The 21,152-nt window shown below is 54.9% G+C and overlaps 1 protein-coding gene across 1 annotated transcript in view; it reads left to right on the forward strand.

Moving 5' to 3' along the window:
- QSOX2 (quiescin sulfhydryl oxidase 2) overlaps positions 1-20,992 on the forward strand; it is a 41,512-nt gene extending 20,520 nt beyond the window's left edge. The window contains 11 exon segments of the mRNA XM_010372738.2: positions 1,106-1,154; positions 2,317-2,422; positions 2,575-2,665; positions 4,704-4,849; positions 7,871-8,005; positions 8,228-8,243; positions 8,245-8,358; positions 10,624-10,746; positions 12,031-12,181; positions 15,887-16,075; positions 18,058-20,992. Coding sequence (XP_010371040.2) covers positions 1,106-1,154; positions 2,317-2,422; positions 2,575-2,665; positions 4,704-4,849; positions 7,871-8,005; positions 8,228-8,243; positions 8,245-8,358; positions 10,624-10,746; positions 12,031-12,181; positions 15,887-16,075; positions 18,058-18,605 — 1,668 coding nt within the window. The 3' untranslated portion in view covers positions 18,606-20,992.
- The last annotated feature ends 160 nt before the right edge of the window (positions 20,993-21,152 follow it).

Consider the following 21,152-nt stretch of genomic DNA (forward strand, 5'->3'; position numbering starts at 1 on the left):
AGGTGCCACGCTGGGCGGCACCGGCGTCAGCCCCGCCCCAGGGCCTCTCGGGGCCTGTGTCGCACGCTTGCTTGCCTGCCCCTGCGTGTGATTACGTCAGGATGGCTTCCTGTTTTGTTTTAGCTTCAGACACAGGTCACACTGTGCTGTGTGTAAACTTTCGGGCCTTCTTTCCGTTACTTAATGGGACGTTGCTCAGATCCACTACGATGCTCATTGGATGGGATTGTCCAGTGACGTCACTCTGAGACCCAGAATCCCCCGTTGCCAGGCATGTGGGCTCTTCCAGGCTTTGGTGGCCTTGAACAGCACTGCTGTGTTCATTCCCGGGCACGGGAAGAGCTGAGGCTGGGAGAGAAGCCGTTGGGCCGCGAACCAGGTCTGTGCACAACAGACCTGCAGGGCCAGCAGCGTCAGGCAGTTTCATGCTCGCCCAGGGAGCGGTGCAGTAGGAAGCACCAGCAGCTTCATTTGCATTTCCCTGGTGGCTGCGGTGCCAGCACATCTGGCTTCTTGGGCTGTGGGTGTCACAGGTGAAGTGTCCGCCTGTCGTCTGCACATTTCCCTCTTGGCTGGCCGGTGCTTTTCTTACCGACCTGATCTCCGCCATCCTGTAACCTTGTCTCGTCACTGTCTTTGATGTGCCCTTTGATGAAGAAAGTTTTTAATTTTAACCTAAGAACCCTTGCCATCCACTCAGAGATACTGCGTGGTGTCTCCTCCTCCTGCAGATCTCTGTGTTGTTACAGCTAACGTTACAGCTCACCATTAGGACACACGCTCACTACCAAGTCCCGGAGAGCCGTGTCTTTCATGATTCCAGCCCAGTTGAACTGTCTTTTGCTTCTAGCCCTGTTGGGTCAGAAGATGTCAATGATGGGACTGCTGATTGGAGCTAACCTTAGCCCCCTCGTAAATCTGACAGGAAACACTAATATGCACAGAGACATGGAGAAGCGTGTGGTTTATCATCCATTTATGAAAACTTTCCGAAGGAAATTGAGTAAAGCTCCCTCCCGAAGGTGACGGTTGTTTTGTTGCTTAAACACATATGCAGACGCCCACGCGAGGCTGCCTCTTACTTGTTCTGTGTTTTTCCTCTTAGTATTTTAAAGCATTTACAAAGGAGTTTACAACTGGAGAAAATTTTAAAGGTAAGGACATAAGCATTGTATTTTAGTCCCTGAGATTCCCCCCCATAAACCTGCTAAAGACACGCGGTCCCGGAGCCGGGGGAGCTCCCAGCCCGGGCCAGCACCTTTGCCTCTGCTGACCTTCCTGCCTGCTTTCCCTCAAGAGTTCAGACGTTAATAGCTTCAAGAGAAATTTTCATTTTGTGATTTGCCTTGCTTGGCAAATACGGTAATAAAAACTTTTTCAGAGTAAATTTGTTATTATAAAAATATTTGGAGATGTACAGATCACATGTACCCACCCGATGAATTTTTGCAAATGACCTCACCCAGGCGAGCATCACCCAGTGTGATGGGACCCCGTAGGCCGCACCTGGGGGTGCTCTGCCTGTAAGGGGCCTGGTGGAATTGCCTGGCCTGCTCCTTGCCACGCCCTGGAGGGTCTCTGCCTGTAAGTGGCCTGGTGGAATTGCCTGGCCTGCTCCTCGCTGCGCCCTGGGGGGCTCTGCCTGTAAGTGGCCTGGTGGAATTGCCTGGCCTGCTCCTCGCTGCGCCCTGGGGGGCTCTGCCTGTAAGTGGCCTGGTGGAATTGCCTGGCCTGCTCCTCGCTGCGCCCTGGGGGGCTCTGCCTGTAAGTGGCCTGGTGGAATTGCCTGGCCTGCTCCTCGCTGCGCCCTGGGGGGCTCTGCCTGTAAGTGGCCTGGTGGAATTGCCTGGCCTGCTCCTCGCTGCGCCCTGGGGGGCTCTGCCTGTAAGTGGCCTGGTGGAATTGCCTGGCCTGCTCCTTGCCGCGCCCTGGGGGGCTCTGCCTGTAAGTGGCCTGGTGGAATTGCCTGGCCTGCTCCTTGCCACGCCCTGGGGGGCTCTGCCTGTGAGTGACCCAGTGGAGCTGCCTGGCCTGCTCCTCGCCACGCCGTGTCTTGCCATCTGCCTCTGTTGCCTGTCCATGTGGCCCACCCATGCGTGTCTCATTGCCATGTGGTCTCCAGTTGTGTGAATCCCGTGCTGTCCATACCACGCCTGTGGGTGGCATTGGGCACACCTGCTGGGATTGCACACATTGCTGCCACCTGCACCCTGCTGTCTTTGGGCCCCGGGCTGGGACGGGGCTGCTGTCCCTGGGTGTGCGCCTGCCCCTCGAAGACAGCTGCACACACCTCTGACCCTGGTGTGCTTCCGGCAGGACCCGACCGAGAGCTGCGAACAGTCAGACAGACCATGATTGACTTCCTGCAGAACCACACGGAAGGAAGGCGGCCGCCTGCCTGCCCGCCCCTGGACCCCATTCAGTGAGTAGCTCCGTGAAGAAGGTGGCTGTTAGACTCACGCTGAGCTGTGCAAGGAATGTAATAGGTTTCTATTAAGTGATGTGGCCACTGGAATGTGGTGGGCAACTCGCTGCTGTTGACAGCACTAAAAGCCTCTTTTTTTCTCTTGAAAGGCCCAGTGATGTTCTTTCCCTCCTTGACCACCGTGGCAGCCATTACGTGGCTATTGTCTTTGAAAGCAACAGCTCCTACCTTGGACGAGAGGTACGGCCTCTGTGTGGGCTCCAGGTGTCACACGTGGTGTGATTGGGGTTGGCGGTGCATCTGTGATGAGATTCGTGAGTGCCAGTCACCGCGTCGGCGTCTCGTGTCCTGTCTGTGGCTTTAGGTCTTGTTCATTATCAGAAGTGTAGTTAACGTTTCTCAGCAAAGTCACTGGTGTCTGGAGAAGACTGTTAGGAGGAACGAGCTTGGCAGTGGGGGGTGGTTCAGAAGGTGGCCTAACCCCAGGTTTGAAACTGAGAGGGTTTTGCAGAAGAGCTCATTTTTATGACAGGCTCAGCTCACCTCGAGGTCATTCTGTATTTTGCGTGTGGTATTGCTGAGATTTTTTCATTGCTATATTCTTTTTTTTTTTTTGAGACTGAGTCTCGCTCTGTCGCCCGGGCTGGAGTGCAGTGGCCGGATCGCAGCTCACTGCAAGCTCCGCCTCCCGGGTTTACGCCATTCTCCTGCCTCAGCCTCTCGAGTAGCTGGGACTACAGGCGCCCGCCACCACACCCAGCTAGTTTTTTGTATTTTTTAGTAGAGACGGGGTTTCACCATGTTAGCCAGGATGGTACATTGCTATATTCTGAATGCTCAACATTTTTGCCAAATCCAAGATTCTATAAAACATAATTTCTGTCATTGTCATACTTTGATTTCACACGTACAGTTCTGAAGCCTCGCTTTTGGCCAAGTCTAAATAAGGTCCAGGGACCAGGTGCAGGGGCAGCCCAGGGAGAGGCATTATTGCCAACAGTCTTTCCGGAGATGAAAGGCCTCACTGCGCACACGTTCGCCCAGCACTCACCCTGTGCTTCTCCTCCTCCTCCTTGCAACTTGATAGGCAACTGTTTTTCTGTCCACTGGGGGGGCCTTGCGTTGAATAGAGGAAACAGCTTTGCCCCTACGAGGGCTTTTGGAGGCACACTTGGGAAGGAAGCTGCAGACACCTACGCCGTGACCATCTCGCTTCATGCCCTGGCTGCCCTCCTGGCACCCCAGCACTGCCCCTCCAGATTTGGTGGTGACGCCAGGATGCCTTCCCATGGTTGGCCAGGATTCTCCGTGGAGGGCTGAGGAACCACTAGTGGTGTGTGGCTCTCCCAGACCCCTCGCCCTTGTCCCAAGGCCCCTCGTGCCCTTGCTGTCTCAGGTGGGGCCTCTACACATGCAGACCAGAGGCAGGTGTTCCCCCGAGCAGAGGTGGGTGTGGGCCCGTTTTGCACGCTCCCCTACCTCCCTGGCATGCTGGTGCGTTCGGGGCAGCCAGGCTCCACCCGTGCAGGAGGAGTGCTCTTTAACACAGAGTCACGGCACGGCCCAGACACCAGTGCGGCCCAAGAGTAGTGATCAGCTCTTCGCAGACACACCCAGCTCAGGAGAGGCACAGCCCCTCAGGGCGCCCAGTTCACCCCTTTAGCCAGGGCCCTTGGTTTGAGGAGCAGCTGGTTGTGTTGCTCTCTAAGATAAGGAAAGATGTACGCCCGATGTGGTGGTGGCGCACACGGGGTTTCTTCCGAAATGCTGAGATGCCAGTCCTGTGCTCTCTCTGCCACCGAGACCCTGTTGCTGCCCCTTCAGCCTGAGCAGAACCAGACAGGAGCAGGGTGGCTGGGGAGGAGCGGCAGCTCGAGGCCTGCTGCCCTGGCCACGAAGCTTCCACAGGTGGGACAGGAGTGTGAGGCCATGGGGCGTGGCTGCTGTGTGCAAGGACTCACTTGACCAGTGTCAGTGTTGTTAGAGGCGCCCTGGTTTTAGAAAGTCAAGTGCAAATTCATGGATAAGGGTGTTCTTTGATTGGTCTGTAAAATTGCCAAATAACACTGGTTTCTGCGCATGGCGTGTGTGCCATCAGTTGCCTTAAAGTGCGGTAAGAATTCAGATGTGCGTGAGGATGTGAGTGAGGGTCTTGCCTGCAGGGGCCACACTTCGTGCCCTTTTGGGAAAGGTTCCCTGCAAGGCTGTGTATCTGCACGTCATGTTTTCTGAGAAGCTACCAGCCCCTGTGGAAGTGTCATTGTGTTCTCACCCCCAGGTGATCTTAGACCTGATCCCGTATGAAAGCATCGTGGTGGTCCGGGCGCTGGATGGGGACAAAGCATTTCTGGAGAGGCTCGGTGTTTCCTCAGTGCCTTCGTGTTACCTCATCTACCCAAATGGGTCGCACGGATTGATCAACGTGTGAGTGCCCTGTGGGATCTGGGAACCGCGTGCTGTGCGGAGTGACTGAGCAGAGGCTCCGAGTAGACCATGCAAGTCTGGTGTGAGATCCGGGGAGCCCTGGCCTCTCCACCCCACTTCCCTGGGCAGATTTGGGCCCTGGCTCTCAGCCCTTGGGTATTGCTGATCTGTGCTGTGTTTTTGTGGATTTCTGTTTTCTCACTGCTGTGTCCCTGCACCTAGGAGGGGCCTGGCGTGGTGACTCACCCAGAGCCGCAGAGGAAACCGTGGCTAAACCTGCACATGCACACGGGCTGCTGGGCCAGTGCTTCGGGAGCAGCAGATGCTCCTCAAACACGGCTCTGGGTGGACTCTGGGCTGCCGTTTGGTCTGTATCTGGGGCTGGCAGGCAAGCCCATGTGCCTGCCTCTGCAGAATGAGAAGTAGGGGTGGGCGCCAGGCCCTGCCCCTCATGTTCTGCTGTCTTCTCTAAGAACCGCAGAACCTTGGCAAGCCATTTGCCTCTGCGTGGAGTGCTCGTGTGCCCCTCAGATAAGCCCTTTGCCTCTGCGTGGAGTGCTCGTGTGCCCCTCAGATAAGCCCTTCGCCTCTGCGCGGAGTGCCCGTGTGCCCCTCAGATAAGCCCTTTGCCTCTGTGCGGAGTGTGTGCCCCTCAGATAAGCCCTTTGCCTCTGCGTGGAGTGTGTGCCCCTCAGATAAGCCCTTTGCCTCTGCGTGGAGTGTGTGCCCCTCAGATAAGCCCTTTGCCTCTGCGCAGAGTGCCCTTGTGCCCCTCAGATAAACCCAACAAAAAAGTAACAACTTGAATAAGGTTCGAAAAAGAACAGTGAGAAAAATGGGGCTGGGCACAGGTGCATCGTTTGAGTCTAGGAGTTCAAGACCAGCCCAGGCAATATAGTGAGACTCCGCCTATACCAAAAATAAAAAACTAGCCGGGCCTGGTGGTGTGTGCCTGTAGTCCCAGCTACTCGGGAGGCTGAGGTGGGAGGATCGCTTGAGCCTCAGAGGTCAAGGCTGCAGTGAGCTGAGATCATGCCACTGCACTCCAGCCTGGGCAACAGAGCCAGACCCTGTCTCAAAAAAAGAAAAAGAAAAGAAAAAACAAAAAACGATTGAGAAAGTTAAGTAACGTCCTGAGGCTGGAGGGGACCCGGCCTCCTCACCCTGGGGAGAAGGACAGCATGAGGCCGGCCTGCCCCACACTGGGCGGCCCCTTTCCCTGGCCTGAAGCCGCAGCACCTCCGGCATGTGCAGGTTTAGCCACGGTTGACTCTGTGGCTCTTGGTGACTCACCACACCAGGCTCCTAGGTGCAGGGACACAGCAGTGAAGATAGGACATGTTTCCTGTCTCTTGGGGCTTCCAGTTTAGCCTCTTCAAAGATCGACTGGGGCATAGAGGGCGCCCTACAGAAGCCCCGAAGACCGCAGCTTCTTAGGTATTTTTCTATCCTTTTGAAAAGGCGACCAGGCGTGGTGGCTTACACCTGTCATCCCAGCACTTTGGGAAGCTGAGGTGAGAGGATTACTTGAGCCCAGGAGTCTGAGACCAGCCCAGGTTGATAATGAGACTCCAGACTATGAAAAATAAAACATCAGCTGGGTATGGCGGAGTGTGCCTGTGGCCACAGCTACTTAGGGTGCTGAGGTGGGAGGATCATTTGAGCCCAGGAGGTTGAGGCTGCAGTGAGCTGAGATTGCACCACTGCACTCCAGCCTGGGCAACAGAGCAAGATCCTGTCTCAAAAATAGGTAAGTGAAAATAAAAAAGATAAAGCTGGAATTCAGGGTAACCACAGAGGCTACTGAGCTTGTTAGGAGATGCTCTGAATGCTTGGGGACCCCGCTGTGCTGACAAGGTGGCCCATTCCAGGCCTGGGGCACAGCACTGCCCTTGGCAGAGCGGCCTGAACCACTGCCAGATATTTGTTTAGTGTTAAAAGTATCATATAGACAACTTCTTAGTGTCAAATAATGTTAGTAGTTTTATAGATATTTTAATATTTTTGCAAATATCACTGCTACATTCTGTCTTTGGAAACAAGCTCCACGTCACACTGAAGTACTCGATAATGGCATTGAGGGTGTCCTCAGAAGGCGGCTCCACCTTGTCCACACGGGGCGGGCACGCAGGGGGCTCAGTTCCACCCTGTCCACACAGGGCAGGCACGCAGGGGGCTCAGCTCTGCCCTGTCCACACAGGGTGGGCACAAGGGGCTCAGCTCCACCCTGTCCACACAGGGAGGGCACACAGGGGGCTCAGCTCCACCTTGTCCGCACAGGGAGGGCACACAGTGGGCTCAGCTCCACCTTGTCCGCACAGGGCGGGCACGCAGGGCTCAGCTCCACCCTGTCCACACAGGGCGGGCACACGGGGCTCAGCTCCACCCTGTCCACACAGGGCGGGCACACAGGGGGCTCAGCTCCACCCTGTCCACACAGGGCGGGCATGCGGGGCTCAGCTCCACCCTGTCCACACAGGGAGGGCATGCGGGGCTCAGCTCCACCCTGCCCACACAGGGCGGGCACACAGGAGGCTCAGCTCCACCCTGTCCACACAGGGCGGGCACGCAGGGAACTCAGGGGCCTGACGTGAGGGAGGGGCTGACGTCCACCTCAGGCCCCGACTTCCAGATGCCCCACTCAGGGCTGGCAGCTTGTGGGCGCGTCGGTGAAGGCTCTTAGGCATGTCGGAAATCGCAGTCAGAATAAAGCTGATCTTGGCAGATGCTCAACCCAGCTTTACAAAACGCCTTAAGTTCCCCACAAACATAAATGAGTCATAGTGCTTGTGACAAGTGGAACTGGTTATTAATCTGTGGATTTGGTGTCTCCTCTTATCCGCAGGTGGAAGCTCAGCCAGGGCCCAGGCGGGGTGTCGGCTGTCCCCACTGACCCCTGGTCCCCAGTACATGCCCGAAGGATGGATGGGGTGGCCCAGAGCTTTCCTGAATGCTGGGGGCTCCTGCTTCAGGATTTTATAAAGGAGGCTCTTCTCACCTTTGCCTTCTCCTTTCTCGCAGCGGGAAGCCTCTGCGGGCCTTCTTTTCCTCTTACCTGAAGTCATTGCCGGATGTGAGGAAAAAATCGCTTTCCTTGCCTGAAAAGCCAAACGAAGAAGAAAATTCAGAAGTCGTGGTTTGGAGAGAATTTGACAAGCAAGTATTCATTTTGAACTGAAGCCCCCTGGAGACAGCGTGGGTAGACCGAAGGCTGGGTGCGTGCTGGGCGGGCTCACTCAGAAACCCACTCCAGCCGCGGAGGGCCGCTCAGGAGCCCTCCCGGGGGCCCCGGGAGTCCGTGGGGAGGAGCCAGGCCAGGGAGAGGTGCTGTGGAGGGAAAAGTTGGGCATTCCCTGACTCTGTCATGTCCCGTCGTAGGTCCAAGCTGTACACTGGCGGACCTGGAATCAGGGCTACACTACCTCCTGCGGGTGGAGCTGGCAGCCCACAAGTCCCTAGCTGGAGCAGAGCTGAAGACACTCAAGGACTTTGTGACTGTCTTGGCTAAGGTTTGGGACGGTTCTGGTCTGGGCTGCGTGTGGGAATTTGGCCCTGCACAGAGTGGGCCCTGGGGGCCAGCGGACCCTGCGGGGGCTCCGCCGTCTCCACTGAGGTGCTCTCCACCTTGCTTTGTCCGCTCAGGCCTGCGCCCCAACTCATTCCACCCGTTTCCCGAGTGCCTCCTGCGTCCCATGCTGTTCCCAGCAGTGGGGCTGGGGCGGTGGATGTGGAGAGGGGCGGGGCCATGAGCCAAGCACCTGTTGGAAAAGCCCAGCTCTGGCTTCCTAGAGAGGAGACGGAGGAGGGAACGGAGGCACACACCTCAGCTGGCTCTCAGAGGAGCGGTGCACAGGGGATCGGGGGGAGAGGGAAAGGCAGGGGCCGTGCAGATCCAGGTGGGGTGTGCACCTGCTCTGCCAGCCAGGTTCAGGGAGGGGTCCTGGGGGCTTCACACTCAGCACCATCACAAGCACAGATGTGGTGTCTGAAACCACTGAGAGGGTTGCCAGGAGCGGGCAGAGATGCAGCCCAACAGAGCTCAGGCCTGGCTGTGCCCAGGGTCAGGCCGAAGAGGACCAGCCAAGGAGGTGGCCAGGTGTAACTCCGTGAGCTCAGTTACTTGTTACTGTCTAAATGACCAGGAGGCTTAGGCTTAAACTATTTCTCTTGCCAAAAATAAGATGCTAGTGATAGAATAATTTATAGTCAGCACTTTGGATAGAGTTTACTTACAATGTGATTTGTGAAAAGTACAGGAAACCTTGAAGGACCAGAGGCACCTCAGATGGATGCACGAACCCCGCCTCGGCAGGTTCTTACCCCACAGTGCGATCCAGAGTTCAGAAATCTCTAGCTGGCCTCGTTTCCTTTAAGAAAGTGTCCTGCTAATCTGTCCATCATATTAGTGGAGGACAGTGTGGCTCTTAGTGGTGATGGCCGCCGGCCAGCTAATTCACTGGAGTTGCACAGCTGTCGCGAGGCAGACCTGCTGTCCTCTCCCTGCTTCTCTGTCTTCCCCCTTAGTCTAGTTAGGCCTGGAGCTTTTACACTTGTGCTCTAGGTAACTCCTTAGGCCAGGGTATAAATAAGTTATTCTTTTTTTTTCTTCTTTTTTTTTTTTTGAGACAGAGTCTTGCTCAGTCGCCCAGGCTGGAGTGCGGTGGCGCAATCTCGGCTCACTGCAAGCTCCACCTCTCGGGTTCACGCCATTCTCCTGCCTCAGCCTCCCAAGTAGCTGGGACTACAGGCGCCCGCCACCACACCTGGCTAATTTTTTTGTATTTTTAGTAGAGACGGGGTTTCACCATTTTAGCCAGGATGGTTTCGATCTCCTGACCTCGTGATCCCCCCGTCTCGGCCTCCCAAAGTGCTGAGATTACAGGCTGAGCCACTGCGCCCGGCCGTAAGTTATTCTTAATATTTTTCTGACATTTACTTGAATGTCCAAAATAAATTTGATACTGGTAAATTAATCGTACTTTTTCACCTACGTGGGAGAGTAATATATTGGACTGAGCTAAAGATGCCAGCGTTTCTGGTCTGGCATCGCCACCATGAGCTTCAGCTCGGGTTTGAGGAGCTCTTTTGGTGGCCAGCGTTTCTGGTCTGGCATTGCCACTTGTGAGATTTCAACTCGGGTTTTCGGAGCTCTTTCGGCAGCCTGCGTTTTGCACGGTTTGTGGTGCAGCAGCTGATCAGAGTTCCTCCTAAAAAGACAGAGCCCTGGGATCTTCTCAGCGAGATGCCTCCCTAAGCTGTGTTGATGTCAGCCAGCCTCACGGCCCACACGAGGCCACAGGCAGTTAGCCCCGGCTGCCGGCGCCTGTGCACTGCCGCACACCCTTCACACAGTCGGCGATGACGGAGGGGAAGCCTAGCGGGCAGGCAGGTGGGGTCAGCGCAGCAACTCGTGAGGAAGGCAGAAATAAATCAGCAAGCCCCCGCCAGTTCCATGATGAGTCACACACCGTGACCTTGCCTGTCATCTGGAGGGAGTGAGGCCGTGGGCACAGGTGGGTGAGCTGCAGGCATGGGCTGGAGAAAGGCATGGCCATGGGCACAGGCTGTCCTGGGGAGAGGCGCTGGCTGGACGCCTGCCCCACAGCCCCTCAGGTTTCCTGCCTCCTATCAGAGAAACGCGAGTTCTGAGAGGCCCCGTCCTAGGTTCAGCCCCTCCGCAGATGGAGTTACTTGTCCTCGGAGGTGTTGTGCCCGGTGGTGGGGGCGGGCCCGGGTTGGGTCTCTAGCTCTCCAGTGGCTCCTTCCTCGTGCAGCTGTTCCCTGGACGACCGCCAGTCAGGAAGCTGTTGGAGATGCTGCAGGAGTGGCTGGCCAGCCTTCCCCTGGACAGGATCCCCTACAACGCCGTGCTCGACCTGGTCAACAACAAGATGCGGGTGAGCCCCAGAACCCTTGCCAGCCACGCTGCGCCCTCCTTCCCTCGCCCTTAGCTGGTGCGTCTCCCTGCTCAGGGCCCGGGCTCCGCTGTGAGGAAGGGGAGCGGTGACTTACTGTCTCCATGACAGTGTCATGGCTACAGCCTCGTGTCTGCCTTGGCAGCGTCATGCTGAGGCTTCAGTTTGAGGACAGCTCACCAAAAGTGCACTGTGACCACCTGTCCTTTGGACAAAATGGGGTTTTCTCAAGCAATGTAGTACTTGGGCTTTTTAAGTTTGTAGTAAGCCAATCTAACGAAAAATGATGTATTCAGTAAGTGTGGGCAGTCCTGCCAGAGCTTTCCCCAAGACCAGCTGCCAGCAGGTGCCAGTCTTCACTCAGGGGACCAGCACCCTGAGAGGTCCTGGCACTCCCTCTTGCCGTTCCCTCCTTAGTCCAGATCAGCAGCTTCTCTGTGGCCCCCAGAGCATTTAGTCGCGGGCAGTAAACCCACCATGTGCTTGTCCGACGCCCCCGTGGCCAGCGTGGTCAGTGGCACACAGCAGGTCTTTTGGGAATCCTATAAGGTGCACTTATCGTGCTGTGACTTTGCCAGCTTTGTCATTCGCTGGCTGCAGCTGAGAAGCAGATGGTGCTGGGCTTCTTGCCTGAGTCTGTCTTCCACCTTGACTCCACTCTGAGCTCGAGGTCGTGGGCGCACCCTCTCACGTGACTGTGACGTATGACATCTCCCTCGAGCGCGCGTCCTGGGCTCAGGAGTCCTTAGGGAGGGAAAGGTTGATGAGACAGAAAACCAAACCGAACGGAATCTGCCTGGGGCTCACAGCCCTCCAGGCCAGCAGTCACCCGCTCCGATGGCCACCTCATTGCTTCTCCAAAGTGAACGCACTTTGTTTCTTCTGGCCGAGAATTATTTGATGGTTGAGCTTTTTTATGTTGTTAGTTGCTTTTTTCTTAATACTGTCCTTACAACTAATTCTAATTTAAAAGAAAAGGTAAATACTTTTTATGCTTAACACTACTGGTTTATCAGTGTGCAGAAGAACTCTCCCTTCTCTTCAGAGTGGCCTGAGAGCTCCTTTAGTAAAGGAGACCATTTCCTCGTTTATTTTATTGAATTTGAATTTGCGTACGGTAGGAGGCACAGATCTTGTGTGTGCAGTTGATACAGCTTCAGTAAACCACACCCCCATTAACCACCCCCCCAGTCAAGAAGGTATCTGTCGACTGTTTTTAATTTCAACAATTTTATTCTTTGGGTTGTTTTTTTTTTTTTTCCCCAGATTTCTGGAATATTCCTTACTAATCACATAAAGTGGGTTGGATGTCAAGGAAGCCGAGCTGAGTTGAGGGGTTACCCGTGTTCTCTCTGGAAACTGTTCCACACTTTGACTGTTGAAGCCTCAACCCACCCTGATGCCCTGGTTGGCACAGGTAAGCTGTTCCTGTACAGGCCGGAGGGGCCGACGGACTGCCTAACACGTTAACCCAGGCGGTGTGTGCCAAGGTGCGTACTACTGTATGTGAGGCAGCATGTCTCCAGGGCACCAAGGCAGGGGAACCGCACTTCAGGCTCCGCCCACAGGCAGCTTACCCAGGGCTGTGGCTGCGGGGGCACGAGTTCCCCTTGTCAGAACTCACAAGGATGTGCGTGGCTAACGTGCAGGAAATAAACCATGGAGAAGAAAGGGAATGCTGGCTGGGAATTTTCCTGCAGTGTAAACTCCCTGTTTTTTGCTTTAAAAAGACAGAATAAGTGAAATCTATTTGGAGAGGTGTTTTCATTATCAGCTGTTACATAACAAATCACCCCGAAATTTAGCAGCCAGAACTTCCCATGGTGGTGAGCTCACAGTTTCTGAGGGTCGGGCGTGGCCTCATCTGGATCCTCTTCAGGATTGGTCAGGCTGCAATCGGAGTGTCAGCGGGGCCTGGGGGGTCACCCGAGACCCACCTAGGGAGAGTGGATTCCCAGCACCCTCACGGGGCAGAGAGCAGGGCACACCTCCTTGCACATGGCTTCCCTAAGGCCCTGAGCTCCATGCTGGCTGTTGACTGCAGACCACGCTTAGGGCCTCTCCGTGGGGCAGCTCATATCATAGCAGCAAGCCTCATCAGCGAGCCAGTGAGAGGGTGCCCATCCGAGGATGACGCTCCGTCACCTCTGTCAGATGCTGCTCATTAGTCAGTCACCAGGCCCAGGCCACTCGCAAGGGGTGGACATTACAGGAGGGGTGAGTATAGGTGGCATGATCTCTGGGGACCGTCACGGAGGCTGCCCACCACAAGGGGTTAAAACCTATAAAACTTTGAAGTTGGATTTAATAATTTTCAATTACTAGGAAATAGATAAAATGAAATTTTCTGTCCTTTACAGAACACTAGAGTATGTATTGGATTTTTTATTCCCTCTGAATTTTGTTGTGTGTGTGCCTCTCAGTTGAAGCAGTGATTCAGGTTCATTAATGTTTACTTTAAAGCTGAAGTGGAGTCTTGACTCACACCGTTCAATACTCTTTCCAGTAAAATTCTCAAATTCTTTTACAGTTATTTTTTTACCACAGAACAAACTAACCTAAAATGCTGGGGCTTAAAGCAGCCACCACTGTGTTTGCTTATCATGCTGTGGGTCAGCAATTTAGACTGGGCTCGGCCAGGCGGTTCTTCTGTGAGTTGCTGCTTGGGCTCACCTGCGTGTCTGCCTTCATCTGGTGGCAGCTGGTCAGTCCAGGGGACCTTGGAATGCCTCGTACTCCTGAATGTGGTTTCCCCACCAAGTAGCACCAGGTTCAGGCAGGACCCCCTGAGAGGCCTCAGTGTGGAGTCACATAGTATCACTTCTGCCATATCTTGTTGATCCAGCCTAAATTCGTGGTGGGAGAAATAGATTCCACCTGTTAATGGGAGAAGCAGCAAAGTCACATTGCCAGAGAGTGTCCTGGGATGGGGGCACTGTAGTGGCCATCTGAAAATCTACTGTTTTGGCCCTCCTCAAGGTGACATTGGATTACTGCTTCTTGAGGGTCTGGTTGGGGGAGACGGTGGGTTTTAACCTCAAATCCTTTTTATAATGATACAGAAAAAAAGAGTAGTATGTTTTCAGGGAGAAACGTTAGGAGCTGTCTAAACAGAAATGGAAATCAGAGCATCCACACTGCCTGATCCAACGCCCAGCCAGACCATGTAAACCTGATTCTGGGCTATGCACAAGGTTCACACCTGTAATCCCAGCACTGGAGGTTGCAGTGAGCCGAGATCATGCCACTGCATTCCAGCCTGGGCAAAAGCAAGACTGTCTCAAAAAAAATAAAATAAAATAACTGTTTCTGAAACATGAGGCTGAGTTAGGAAACCTCACGTTTACACATGGAAAGTTCTGGTGAGGAGATGAGCTGACATGCCATCCCCCTTTCCATCTGCCCTGATCACACGGGCACACGCAGGCCTGAGCCGACATGCCGTCCTCCTTTCCATCTGCTCTCATCACACGGGCACATGTGGGCATGAGGAATGGCTCCTTGAAGGCAGTGTGGGTACAGTGTTGGCTGAGGGAAGAAGTTGAATGACCAGGGTATTTGATTGTAAACTATGCTAGCACCGGGCCTAGTGTAGTGGAATTGTAAGAGCAGCGTGATGGCAAAGCATACCGCTGACAAGACCCTCAGCGCTCCTTCCTCCCATCAGCATATTGGAAGCAGCCTCCAGGAGTAGCCTCCTGCCAAGAGAATTGGGTCAGTGGCGACCACAGGATTAAGTCTTGGAAGGTTTTTCTTCTCTTTAGTGTATGTTTAAGCCCCATCTAGTAAAATGCCTGCGAAGGCCTCTAATCCCCCCACAGGTAGAGGTTTATGGTTCTTGTCCACTTTAAAGATTAGGGTGGCCCCATGCTTGCGGTGATGTGGGGAAGAGGGAGGGGGATTACGTGGAGATGCAAGGCAGATGTCCGTGGACCCCTCCTGGCAGGAGAGCAGGGCAGACGGGCCAGGTCACGGGGCCGGCCTGAGACACCGCCCAGCTGCCTGTGGACACACTCACGGCCGAGGAGGAGGTGGTCTGCTCTACTCTCACCTTCTCTGGGTGAAATAAACAAGAAGTGTCGGGATTAAGGATCGACCAGGACGCTGAGATCGGGGCCTGCATGCAGCTGTGCTTTGCAGGGAGCCACAACAAGCGTCAGGCCTTCGCTTGTGCGGGAAGCTCCCCCAGGGCCTGCTGTCCATGAAGACGGATTCATTCGCGAAAGCATGTCTTTCTTTAATGCTGACATGTAATCTGTTTTAATCTCATGGGTCTCCTGTCTGTGCGTTCAAGCTCCCGTGTCGGTCGTCTGAGCGGGGACTGCTGAGCCCTGCCCTGTGCTGCCCCCTTGGTTTTCTTAGGGGTTCCCCTTGGGTGCGGTGCTGGCCACTTCCTGCCGCCTGCGGGCAGGGCTTTGCTTTCCTGAGACGTGCGTTCATTCACAGCATCTGCGCAGGCACCCCGGCCTGTCCACGGCTGTTTTTACGTTTGGTGGCACAGACTCTGGCTTGTGGGTACACCCGTCCCTGTGCCTGCCCACCCGCTCCACATCCTCACGCCCGTGGCTGGCAGCAGCCTAGAGTCACTTCCTAAGGCCGTGTCCCCACTTGGGCTGGTGTCCTGCAGGGCTTTCAAACACGACAGCCGCAGATTTAGAATGAGCAGCGTCATTGCCTTGGCACCAGCCTCTGGGAGTTACTTGTAGGGCAAGAGAGACTGCACCCAGCTGGCAAATCCCGGGGAAGAACCATTGCTTGGCACTGTGGGCGTTCTGGCACAGACGCCCGGAAGCCTGGTGGGAGGTGCGAGGAGCTCCTGGAAAGGCTCCTTGGGGCCCTGGCAGCCGAGTCTGTGGCTCATCCTGGCACGTCCATCCTCTGGGCTGTCCATGGTCATCGTGTCTCCAGACACTGCAGCACCCGTGGGCATGGTGGGCATCTTGGCAGGTGCTGAGTCCTGGTCTGTGCCCACAGCCTGAGGCCCCGGGGAGACATGAGGTGGCTTCCCGACACGTCAGGAGCAGTTTCCCCCAAGGCTCTCTGGACAGGCGTGGGGTCAGGTGATCCCCACGCACCTGCCATCGTCAGCATCTGCCTGTCAGCGGTGTTTCTTCCCCTGCAGGCTTTGAAGACGACCCCCAGGCTGTGCTGCAGACGATGAGGAGGTACATTCACACCTTCTTTGGGTGTAAGAAATGTGGTGAGCACTTTGAGGAAATGGCTAAAGAATCCATGGACTCGGTGAAAACCCCAGACCAAGCCATCCTCTGGCTTTGGAAGAAGCATAATGTGGTGAACGGCCGCCTGGCAGGTGAGAAGCCCCTGGGCGTGGGGGCTCAGCACGGGCGGAGGGAGGCCCTGGTCCTGGGACAGCACGGATGGCATGGCTGCGGTGGGGCTTGTCCCTAAGCTTTGCGGCCTCGTGCCACCCACTGTGCTGATGGGATCAGGACTTGGGTGGCTGGGAGCTGTCAGAGCCGCAGCCTTTCCCAGGCTGCTTCTGTCCCTGGCTTTCTAGATGGTTCTCTCACTCGGGGGGCTCTTGGACCCTCGTGGAAATGGGTGTGGCTCTTTCTGCCCCCGTCAGTGCCCACTGGTGCCCGTTAGACTCTGAGGATGTTTTTGACTCTGGAAAGCTTGGAACGTGATTAATTTTTGATGAGGAATTTTAGTAGTATGAGAATTTGTTGTCCAAACGTAAACCAAACCTCTCAAAGTGGTTTTGTTAAAAAAAAATAATTAAATAGAGCACATGTGTTTTCTCAGAGTCAAGTACTTCAAACTGTTCCTAAATCAGTGGCAGATTAAAATTAGGCTTAAAAATAATTCCACTGAGAAATAAATCTTAATAGAGATGAATAGAAAATGCCACTAAACTACTGGTTTTTATTTAATCCACTGTATTAGAAAAACATATTACAGCTGAAGCACTAAAGAAATTGGTTTTTCTTTGGCCTGAGCCTGACTGCTGGGGCCGGGGTCATGTGGCGAAGGCACCGCGTGTCTGTGGGATTTGTTCCCTCGATCAGCGCAGCTCCTCTGCCTCTCCACTCTGGCAGCCTCTGCATCGCCGCCGCCCACAGAGCTCCGTGTGCTTTCCCTGAGCCATCGGTGCTGAGGCAGTAGGACCAGGACCCTCACCAGGCCTGCCTGGACCTGGAGCCCCTGCTGTTACCTGTGGCCCCAGCCTGCATGTGCCCCCACCACTCTAGTCATGAGGCTGCAGCAGAAAGGGGCCTTACAGCCCAGTGTGACTGTCCTTCCCGAGATTCCCACCCCACCCAGTCCCACCTCCAGCCTGTGCTTCGAGACCCAAGCTCCTGGGAGGCCCCTCGGAGATCTGCCCAGGGTCTTCTGCCCAGGACTTGCGCCTTACTTGACAGTGCTTTGAGGTTCTGGCCGCTTCTGACCAAGCGCCGCTGGTCTGTGCTTGTCCCCTCTGGCTTCGTGTGCAACACCTGGCACCGGTTAGCAGGATAGGCAGTCAGTGACTGGCCCGAGTAGGGCATCTCTTGATTTCAGGCACGTGTGAAGTCCCCCAGACAAATGTGGTTGCGTTTACATTCACTTCTGGAAGCTCTCTGAGGGTGGCCGGGTGTCAGCAAGTCGGCTCGCAGGGGTTCCGAGAGTTGGGAGGCGCCGTCTGCCACGGCTTCTGCATGACGGATGCCTGTTGGGCCCAGGAGTGAGCAGGTGTCACTTTGGAAACGAGTTTTGGAGATCTTGAAGGGATTTGTAGTCTGGAAAGGGCCACTGTATCTGAAGTGCAGTGGAAATTCATTGCTGCCCCTCTGCCCTTTCCCGAAGGTCCACCTGAGGCCCACTGTCCATAGAGCCCAGGTGGTTGGAGCACTGTGGGAGTGGTCCTCAGGTGCACCCTCAGGAAAGGGCAGAGGGGCAGCAGTGAGGGGAGGGGCACACAGGCAGCACTGTGTGGACAAAGGCCTCGAGGTGAGAGCTGCATGCTCCGTTTTGGAAGCAGAGTGCTGGGTGGTTTGGGACAGGTGCGGTCTGGGAAGTGGCGGAGGCTGAGTGTGTAGCGTCCCCTTACTCGCAGGCATGGGAACCGGCAGAGGGGAACATGTGCGCAGGGGCCTACAGAAGCAGGATGTTACCTGGGCCGCACTGCAAGGGAAGGGTGGTGGGAAGGGCAGGGAGGGAGGCCTGGCAGGACCCTGGGCCGGGGCAGCGGAGGCCCGTGGTGGGTGGGAGTGGGAGTCCGGTTGCCTCACGCTGCACGTGGCTCCACAAAGCCCCCTTACCTCGGGCTCTCCCGCTTCCTTTCCTTCCTAGGCCATCTGAGTGAGGATCCCAGGTTTCCAAAGCTTCAGTGGCCCACTCCGGACCTCTGCCCAGCCTGCCATGAGGAAATTAAGGGCCTGGCCAGCTGGGATGAAGGCCACGTGCTCACATTCCTGAAGCAGCACTACAACCGTGACAACCTCTTAGACACGTATTCTGCAGACCAGGCGGATTCCGGTGAAGGAGGAACCCTGGCCAGGGGTGAGGAAGAGGAGAAAAGACTCACCCCCCCGGAGATGCCCCATGGAGACCGAGACGCCCAGAGCGTCCGTCCACCCAGTGCCCTGGGCCCCAGGCCTGCCCTTCCAGACAGCTTGCACCACAGCTTGGACATGAAACTCCAGAATCTGGATGGGCCCGGGGCCCACAAGGAGGTGGGGGGCGCTGCACCCTTCCTGGGGGTTGACTTCTCCAGCCTGGACATGAGTCTCTGTGTCGTGCTGTACGTGGCCTCGTCCCTGTTCCTCATGGTGATGTACTTCTTCTTCCGGGTGAGGTCCAGGCGGTGGAAGGTCAAGCACCACCACCCGGCCGTGTGAGTGCCCGGTCGCTGCCAGCCATGGCGGAAGCTCCCTCGGAGGCAGCCCTGCCCTGTGCCCCCTGCAGCTTTAACATTGATGATCAGGGATTTTATAAACATGTGGGCCTGCTTTCACGTCGGATGGCATCTTTTGGCTTCCAAGTCCTGGTTTTACAAACGCTCTTCTAACAAGGGAAGAACACGGGGTAATTTTGTGGGGATGTTTGCATTCCTGGAATTCTCAAGTCTGTTCATGCTCCTTTTGCAGGTCCTACAGCAAAAAGACTTCGATATTTTTACTCTTCTAGATCTAAGAGGGTGGGGAGTCCAGGCCAAATAGTGTTCCCCACACACTTTCATCTCGTTTCCTCGACTCTGCCTCATCCTGCAAGGCCTTCTTTTTGTATTTGGAGAAGAACCTCGCCTGTACCCCCCGCGGCTCCTGGCTCCCCCCCCAGCACCCTCCACTCCTCTCACCCCCCCTGCACCCTCCACTCCCCTCGCCCCCCTCTGCTTCCCCCGTGCCCCCTGCCCCAGGCTGCCAAGTGTTTTCCTTTAGTCAGGCGGGGACAGGGCAGAGCTCCAGGGACTATCCTGTGCTTGTGGCTGCTTCCCTAGGGCAGGCTCCTGAGGGCTCTCGGTGTTTCACGCCAGATGTGGGGAATTCAACAGGGGAGGAGCCACGGAATTCTGTGGCTGTGCTGCATTTCAGAAAATAACCCCCCGAGGCCTTGGGCAGTGGACTTGGGGGTTGGAAGGATGGCGGCTCATTTAACCCTCAGGCAGCGCCTTTGTCTATCTGGTAACAAGAGAGAGGCAGGTAAATGGGGGCCATTTGGCCGCTGGTCCCTGGAGGGCAGCTCTGGGATCAGTGGGCAGTGCTCAGAGCAGAGGTCCCTCTGTTGGGGGGTGGGGAGGAGAGCGGTCTGCCCTTGGGAGCACAGGCCCCAGGGAGACTTCTAAAGCCTCCTGTGTTGTCTGCTGGTCACCCAGCACCAGAGGCGCCTGCCACACACTCAAGCATCTCACTTGGAGAGTGAGAGAGGCGGAGGTGGCAGGGGCCTGCACCACCAGGCTTCTTTGCCTGAAGCTATTTTGGGAAGGGTTTCCACACAGGCCCTGATCTCCCAAGCTTTGGTCATGATTTCCTTTACCATTTCATAATTTTAAACATTGTTTTTAAACCCAAAACATTTAGTGGTCAGTTGCTTCTGAAGATTTAAACAAATACACTATTTCTGGGAACATTTATATTGAGATTCTTTGTGGCTGCTGGTGTGTCTCACAGGCAAAATTTGATTCGGCTAAAATAGACTCATGTATTTGTGTGCCCGTGTGTGTGTGTGAGAGAGAGAGACTTTGACAGTTGTATTTTTTCCGCTTTGCCTACTTTATGTTGTGTACTCCTGTGTTTACTAACGAGTTGATCACATGGATGTATTCATAAGACCCCTGTAATACTGATGTGACTGTTGCCGCTTAAGAAAAAAAGTCAACAGCTGATTCCTTAAACAACTGTCACAGAATGGCTGTGCTGAGAACGCTGCCCAGGGCCCTGCAGCTGGTGGCAGAGGTGCCTGGTGGGAGAGGTGTGTGGTAGGAGAGGTGTGTGGTGGGAGAGGTGTCTGGTGCCTCAGCCTCCTGCTTCACGTCTCTCACTCGAGAGTTGCTTCTGGTTTCACACTTTTTAGTCCCTCTGTGCTTTAGCAGCCATGACCTTGCCTTCATCGCTTCATCCAGTGCTGGCCTGGGTTGTTGAAGAAACCAGAGTGTTTCTGTTTCAGTTTGAAAACCAGGCAGGTTTACACATGGGTTTCAGTGTATTTGCCTTTGAACCCTTTAAACTTTTGCCTCTTGGCTAGTGTTGAATATATTCAGCTGGGGTGGCCTGGGGTGGCCTGGGGTGGTGTTGTGGTTTACCGTAACGTCTCCAGCTTCAGCCTTTCCAGAAACCCTTGTGGAGGGCAGTGTTGGCTGCAGGTTTCATCGTCATATTGCAGTTCGAGGTCACCACTCTTTGGGGGACAAGCTTGTGTCCTGCTGAGGGGCAGGATTTTCAGCAGAGCGTCAGTGGTGGGGCTGGGCCATCGTGGAGGTGGCCTCGGGTTGTAATGCCGTGCCCAAACACCTCGTGTGGCCTGTTCAGAGCTGGATGCCGCCTTTAGGCAACGTTTAGAGTCTATTTTCTAAAGTTTTAAGTATTTTAAGAGGTATTGAGACTAATGAATATAATAGTTCAGTAATTTAAATGCTTATTTATTTTCAATGGAAGGATTTTTATTAAAAAGAAGCAAATCGACATGGAAATGTCAGTGAAATTTCTTACCCGCAAGGAAAGCGAACATTTTGTATTTAAGTAAACTATGAGGTGCACATTTTAATAAAGAAATCTGAGATTTGAAAAAATGGTGATTCTTTTGAAGTGTGAACCAGCTCTACCAATGGGAGTTGTGGGAGAGGCGGTGGGTGCAGAACGGACCCTCTTTCTGTTCACGGACTGGACATCTGAAATCCTACAATTTCTTCTGTCGAAGGAGACAGCCCAAGGGTCAGATGGAAAGTGGAA

This window comes from Rhinopithecus roxellana, chromosome 16, assembly GCF_007565055.1.
Source record: "Rhinopithecus roxellana isolate Shanxi Qingling chromosome 16, ASM756505v1, whole genome shotgun sequence".
Taxonomy (NCBI): domain Eukaryota; kingdom Metazoa; phylum Chordata; class Mammalia; order Primates; family Cercopithecidae; genus Rhinopithecus; species Rhinopithecus roxellana.